We start from the raw sequence: 8,157 nt of genomic DNA on the forward strand, positions 1-8,157 counted from the left end.
AAAAGGATAGGATTATTATCTTATTTATTTGGAGCACCTTAGCCCTTATCTGCAAAAGATAAGGAATTGACACGTGGTTGCTTTTCTACTTGTCCAGGAAATTTTGATTCAAGAGCCACATTTTTTTTTTTAAAGCAGCAGACAAATCACGAGACTCTGAATTAATTAAGATAAATAAATAAAAAAATATTTATATAATCACTGCATAATTATTTTAAAAAAATATTAAAATATATATAATAATTAATTAATTTTTTAATAATAAATCTCAATTTTTTTCAAAACGATTATGCGACGTTTACACATTTTACGATTATATATAAAATTATTCATAAATCAAATTTTTTCAAAATAGATGAAAAATATTTTAGAGTTAAAAATGAATTTATAATTACATATTAAATTATAAAATTATTTTTATTATAAAATAAAAATAATTAATTATATAAAATTATTTTTATATATTTCGTTTATTCCTGTAATTTGAACGGATTGACATTCAAGGCAATTGATGAATTGCCTATTTTAAATTTTTGTGAGATCCCTAATGGTGTATATACTATTTCAAAATTTAAAGTCTAGTTTGATTACACAGTTTAAAATATCTCATTTTATCTCATATAATTATTATAATTTTTTAAAATTTTTACATAAAATATAATAAACAATTCAACATTTTTAAATCTTAAAATACAAATTATATTAAAAAATTATATTCGAATAATATTTTATTCAACTTTTAACTTTTATTTCATCTCATTTATATAACCAAACAAAGCCTAAGAGTCCGACTTATATTTGATATATTTTTTATTGAATATATTTGGTTAAAAAGTGAACATTTTAGATCTATTTATTTATTCACTACAATTTCATTCATTTACATTTCAGGATACATGCAACTACCGAAAAACCAAAATCAATACTTAAATTCTTAAAAAATTATAGAATAAATTGTTATCAAAATGGCTCTAAATGACATGGTTCTCTATTATACCCTAAACGTATATATGCTCGATCGAGATTAGCAATGGCTATAACAAATGGTTCAAAGTATAGTATTGACATGAGAGAGGTGACAATGCCATCTTTATTAATGTTTTTGCATATATATATCTGCCCATGATATTGCAAGTTGAATCTTCATGATAGCACAAATTAAAATTTTTAAGTAATTTTTCAAACTTCCTTTAATGGGAAAATATCAAACATGGAATATTTCTAGATTTGGATAAGGGCATGAACATATATGTGGTGTGCTTCCAACACAAATCCTATATATGAATTTGTGGTCATGTTCTTAGAACACGAATCCTTTCTCATTGCCACCAACAAAATATCAAACCCCAAGTGGGTGGAAAATGAAGGTTTTATTTTATTCTTCTCTCTCCAATTTTTTTTTTCTTTCTTTTGGAGATATAATTATGACTTTTGTTATTCATCATTCTACACACTTCACATCACAATTATTTTTTATTTTTTATTTTTGTTATATTTTTCATAAACTGATTGAGTTATTATACTCATAATTCATATACTTGGGAAAAAAAATTAAAAATTTAAAAAAATTATGTGTGGTGTGTGGTGTGAGAATGATGAATAGAATTTTTCTATAATTATAGTGGCCTTTAACATTATAAGTTAATTTCCTTTTCTTTTATAATTAAAAAATACAAGACAAAGGATACATGTCTCAATTCAACTAATCAAATTGATCTAGATATGCATGCCAATAAAGTGGCCTGACTTAGGAAATATACATACACATCATATATGTGTATGTACACGTATATAAGAATAATGCTAGAAAAATAAATTTTTATTATTTTTTTATGAAAGAGATCGCGTGCCGAATTGTGAATGGAAGAAGGAGTGCAACTGTGCTGGCCATTGATCCAGAAGTTCCTTTTCCCTGTGAGTTGTGACGTATGGAAGGGGAAGGCCGGGGCAGAACAAGTCTTTGTCTGACCGTATCAAATGGGCAGTTGGAACAAACTCATAAATAATATTTAGTGCGATTTGCAAGCATTGGGACATCCACTACTATATACATATCCACCGGATTAAGGTATTTCAATTTTTTTTCCAACTTGAGTGTGCGACTCGTAACGTGGGTTTTACAGTATTTATTGTTATTTTTATAAATATCTCAATTCGTTAATTTTATATTGTGTTTGTATTAGATTCACAAGTTGTGTTACAAATTTTTACTCATAATTTAAAATATATACTCAATAGAGATTTTTTTTGTATACAATTTCAAATGTGAACCTATTATTATTATTATTTTAAAATATGAAATTGTATTTACTAATGATATCACAACCAAATTTTGAAGGATATTCATGGTACTCTTCTAGTATTCGTATCTCTCCCTTGGAAAGTGTTAAATGAATAATAAAATTTATAGCATCCACTTTGTGTATTATCATATCTAACTTCAAGTGGTTCGAAAAATAACTTGAGAAATATTTATCTCGATTAAGTATATATATATATATATATATATATGCATGTATGTATCTTAATATTTATGTAGCAGTACTGAGACTTTCCCATGCACGGTATGACGCACTCACAAGCCAAACTTGGATAAAAGAAAAAGAAACAACTCTAAGAAACTAAAAAAAAAAAAAAAATCAAATGCTGATTCAGCTCTGTTTAGATTGAGAAAGTATCTCAACTCATCTTATTATTATAATTTTCTTAAATTCTCACATAAAATATAATAAATAATTTAATTTTTTCAAATCTCAATTAAACTTTTTAAAATTTAAAATAATAATAATATTAAAAAATAATATTTTATTTAATTTTTAATTTTTATCTAAAATCATCTCATCTTACTATTTAAACGTGAAAAGGGAAAAAAAAGTAAAATTCAACCGAGATGTGATTAAAATAATTCAATTTTCAGAAGTACATATATGCATAAAACTACAGCAAAGACAGGTAATTTTGAAAAATAAATTGATCATGCTGGCATACAATTTGAAAGGGTTGCAACTTTTCAACCCTTATTTTTCTTCCAATTTATCAGAAATTTTAAAATACAGATTAGAGGGAAAGGAGGGAGGGCCTTGTGCCTCTATTTAAAGGTCGATATTCTCCCTTCTTCTGCGTCGTAATGCATGTGGGTCGGCATTTGTGTAGAAAACGTCCTTTGGATCCAAAAAGAAAGTTCATCGAAATTTCCCCCAATTCTACTCATTTTTTCCTCCGAGTGTGTACCCAAAAAGGACGCCCAAAAATTTGGCTTATTCTTCACCTATATGTACAAAATAAATGATATTTTTAGTGATGGAGTGCACAAATATGATACTTTTTTTTTGTTTTTGAGAAAAAGATAATAAATACGAGATTTATATAAAAAATTAAATTTTTTAATAATAAATTTCATTTGTTTTAAAAAAAATTATATAATATTTACGTATTCTACGATTGTATCTAATATTACTTCATACATAAAATGCACTTCGTGTATATATATATATATATATATATATATATTATATTTCAAGGGTAATAGTTTTTACATAAATGTGGGTTACAGCTTCATTAATTTTGAAACTGATGATAGATGATTATGACCAAAAACTCCCATCCAACGTGACATCATACTTATACCATTTTGTATTAAGTAAGAAAAAAAAGATTTTTCATTTGGAAAAAGTAAAGGTGATCGATTTCGTGGACATCTTGGGCACGAAATTCATGTGGCTGCCAGCATGTTAAATAAAACGGTGCGGATGGAGTGAAAGAAATGGTTAAATGGAATCCAGTGCACCGACGTTCTCAACAAAACGGTGCGTACCGAAGTTCTCTTATTCACTTCGTTGTGCAAAGTCAAACTGAAACTCCAGACGATTTATCTTCACAGTTCCTCCACTGGACTCCCAGACGAGTGAAACCCCCATACGTTCTTTCCTCTTCTCTTTGCTAAAGGTAAATCGAACTGAAACTTGTTCTTCGCAGCTATAACTACTCTAGGGACGTAAGGGCTTAATCTCTCTCAATTCTTCTCTCACTTATTTTCAATCTGGTCGGCATTGTTTTCATTTATATTTTATAATACACGAATTGATATGGTACATTTATATTTTATATTTTCAAGGGAAAGCCGAACTCAAATCAAATCCAAAAATTAAAAAAAACTTGATAAATTAGCCTTTGTCCATACCTGTTTCTTATATTCATGAAAAGATTGATAGAGACAAAATGGACCATAGGAACCACGAGAAGTTTTTCTTTTGAGTAATCGGTGGATGACTTAAATATATGCTTACTGACTATAAATATCAGAGGAATTGCAGGATTTCCAACTTCTACAGTATCATTTCCGACAAAACACACATTCCTAACCCTTTATGTCCATTCCCATGTGTTGATCTTTCCTTGCCATGCTTAAGTTGCACACAAATTAGTCTTTCTTTCTTTCTTATTCCTTTATTTTCATCCATCCTATAATCGAAAATAGATAAACCCATAGATTTAAATTATTAGACTATGTTAATTAACGTATTAAATCAAATCAATTTATCTTTATAAAAATTTCTTTTACCTAAAATATTTCAAATGATCATTGAATCAGAAATGTTAGGAATTACACGAAGTGTGGGACGATAAGTTCATAGAATGAAAAATAAATTCTTTAAAAAGATAAAAATAGAAATTCACGAATGAAGTATCGGAAGAGACACAATATGAACGGTACTAAATTTTATCATCTATCTCCTGATAATCTGTCGCCAGTTATAAATTTATTATTATTTTTTCTTTTTTAAAGTATTTTTTAATACTTTTAATTATTAAGAAAAAAATAAAAATATTATAATTTTATTAATTATCACTTATTTAATTATTAAATAAAAAAATTAAAATAAATTTGAGTACTCTACGTATATTTTTCAAAATTTTATCCATTTGTCTCCTAATAATGTACAGAAGAGAATCTCAAGAAATTAAATGAAAATAAATAAAAAAAAATCAGATACCACCCACATTAATAATACCAAATTTAATTAATATTAATCATTCAATTTCCTCAACCTCCACCATTCCTCCAACACCATCGGCACCATTGTCGCCAGCACCCCCGACTTCGTCCAACCACCGCTCTATTGGCATGCATTCCGCCTTGTGCCGCAGCTTCCAATCAAGCGCTTGACACCCACGCGAGCAGTAATTCACCATGCCGCATACCGAGCACCGACGAAACTCGTGAGCCCTTGTCTCCGGCCGGCCGCACCCTCCGTGTGAGCACAGCCTGAGCCCCTCGCTCAGCCCACCCGTTCCCGATTCGAACCAGTCCCTCAAAAACCGGTTCACCGGGTGCGCCTCCGGGGCCGGTACGTTGCACCCGAAGTCGCTCAAAAGCCCTTCGCAACCCGAACCGCTAACGCACGGGGGGTTGGGCAGCCTCCAAGCCGACGACGAGAGGTAGCGTAGGACGGACGCGAGCTCGCGCGCGTTGGCTTGTACCAGGAACCGGCGTCCCTGGGCGATGTTTTGGCGGGCCCCGTAGCCGTCCTGGAAGCAATGCCCCAACTCGCGAAGGGCATCGACATGACCGAGGAAAGCAGCTCGGGCGCATAGAGCCACTCCGGCTTGGAGGTTCTTCTCGCTCTTTGATCCTCCGCTGCCGTTGAACTGTATCACTGCGAGGGAGTACAGTGCCGGCGCGTGAGACTTAATCGCCGCCTTAGCCATAAGTGAAGCCCCGCTTCCTCGATTCTGTAAGCAATAAAATCGGATCTACAACAGACAGTAAAAGAACAAGAAAAAGAAAAACAAGAATTAGTACGAAAATATATCTAAAAAACGAAATTTATTCTATTAACTAATAATTTGCAGTAACATCACTAGTAGGCTACTGACCATTCCTAGAGTATAAGAGGCTTCGACGTTGCCAGCGTTGGCGCACAGTTTGAGAAAACGGTCAGCGGATTCGGACCAGTTCTTGGCTTTGATTGCAAACGCTTTTGCTCCGGCTTTGGATAAAACCAGAGGATGAAGACCTAAGCGGTTCAGTCTTTTGCATCTGTTCCAGAAATTATCCCAAAAAAAGTTAAAAAAAAAACAGGAAAACGGAAGAGAAACAGACAGAGAAACAGAAGTTGGCATGATGAATAAGCATACGTGATGAGAACGTTAACGAGATCGGAGGGGGAAGAAGCGGAGGAACTGAGCTTGCAGAGGATGAAGACGAGGAGATCTTCCGGCAAGTCGTCGAAGAAATCGGACTTACCGGAGAGTGTGGTCGCCGGAGTTCGTGGCCTTTTCCTGAACATGGTTGGGGACTTCAGGGGGCTGAGGCTTTGAATAGCGAATGGGAAGGAGGCGGTATATGTATTTGAGTTTTGAGATGGGAGTTGCTTAGCGTTGTGTGCGTGCGTGCGTGTCTGAGCAAAGGCAGCGTGGCGGCTTTATATGGCACCAGAAAGATCGAGGAGAAAGAATAGAACTCAACCAGGGAGCGTCGTTTTGCCCCAGGTAATCTGCAGGAGCCTGATGGGGCCCACCTTTTAGTTTCATCAAAGATTCAAAATTATTAACTTTTTCTTGTTTATTTTATTTATTTTGTGTGAAATATTGGCCTAATTTTTCTTGTTTCTTGAATTTTGATTCGTTTTCCATCTAATAGAATTTCATTTTTGTGTTTTTTTTTTTATTTTTATAAATTTTAGATAATAAGTTGCTCTGAACAAATTCTAGCCATTTTTACTTATAATTTATAAAAGAATAATGTTACTATACACATTCATTTTACATCTTTTTTTGACCATTTATATTTTTATTTATTGATTAAGTAAGTAATTATTAATATATTAAATTTTTTTATATATTTTAAAAAATGTTAAAACATATGAATAAAAAAATTAAAAAAATAAAATTTACCTATGAGAATGCCCGACGGTCATTACTGGAAAGCGTCCTAATAACATTCTTTCAATATATTAATGAAAGATATTTAGTAAGTGAATCCAATGAGATATTATTATTAATTCAAGTGGGAGGTAGATATTAATGTCGAATCATTCATTATTCTTGAGATTTGAAACCGTTACATACTTTAAATTTAATTACACTATTAACATATCAAATGTAAAACGATATATATTTAAATATTTCGCATGAAAATTAATGATCTCTTTAACTAAATATCAATGGAATATTTAGATGTGAAATTGTTTTGAAAAACCTTTTAATGATAAAAGTGATAGAATCTTTTAAAGTAGAGACCATTAAGCCCTAATCAATGTAAAATTATTAGGCATTTCTAAATAAGGATAGCGTAATACTCTGATATAAAATTAAAATTACTTATGCAATCATTAATTTTAACTGACATGATATCTTATAATAGAACGAAGTATCACATGGCTGTATTTCAAAAAAACGTGATAAGTACTTTATCAATTTTTTAAGAAAAATTATAATTGCAGTTATGAGTGTGTAGATGCTGTATAATTATTTAAAAAAAATGAATAAATATAAAACTCAAATAAAAATAAATTAAATTTTTAATAATGAATCACACTCATTTTTTAATAATGATATACTTATAATTATTTTATAATTAATTAATATAAAATAATTATAAAAGAGTGAAGTCATAAATATCTCTTTATTTTTATTATTATTTTTATGTATAGTTTGGTTTGGATATTTCCTCCTGTGGAGGATGTCACGGATAGCGAGTAGGGGATTGGTCAAAAGACACGCAGGGGACCCATGCATGCAACTCACGGACTTTCACTGCTTGGGGTTGGACAAAAAAATGATGCCATCTCAAAGTGCTGGATTTTTTTAATTTTTTTAATCGGTAAAATCGATTTTCTTTCTATATTTCAAATGTAACCCATGATTTTTATTTTATTTTTTGTGGGGGGTGACCATGTGATCACGCTTATATAGTCTACCAAATTGGTTTCAACTTTAAAGCGACAGCAACTCATGAATATATGTGCCTTTTACTTTGGATGAGGAAATCTAGATCTTAATTACATTGAATTGCATCCATTTTTGACCCACTAAATGCATTATAATAAGCACGTTTGTTGACTGCCCTATTAATGTTTCAAAGAGTGACGGAAACTCCAAATTCTCAAAATCTGAATATCTTTTATGAGAGAATCGGACAAATCATTAATAGAT

The 8,157-nt window shown here is 31.1% G+C and overlaps 1 protein-coding gene across 1 annotated transcript; it reads right to left on the minus strand.

Moving 5' to 3' along the window:
- Nucleotides 1–4,910: 4,910 nt before the first annotated feature.
- LOC108994425 (F-box protein At1g67340) lies at nt 4,911–6,435 on the minus strand. The gene is made up of 3 exons (XM_018969641.2): nt 6,139–6,435; nt 5,878–6,040; nt 4,911–5,754 (listed from the first exon to the last, which is right to left on the minus strand). The coding sequence occupies exons 1-3, from the start codon at nt 6,288–6,290 to the stop codon at nt 5,032–5,034; spliced, it is 1,038 nt and encodes a 345-aa protein (XP_018825186.1). The 5' UTR covers nt 6,291–6,435; the 3' UTR covers nt 4,911–5,031.
- Nucleotides 6,436–8,157: the final 1,722 nt, after the last annotated feature.

Source organism: Juglans regia, chromosome 9 (genome assembly GCF_001411555.2).
Source record: "Juglans regia cultivar Chandler chromosome 9, Walnut 2.0, whole genome shotgun sequence".
Classification (NCBI taxonomy): Eukaryota; Viridiplantae; Streptophyta; class Magnoliopsida; order Fagales; family Juglandaceae; genus Juglans; species Juglans regia.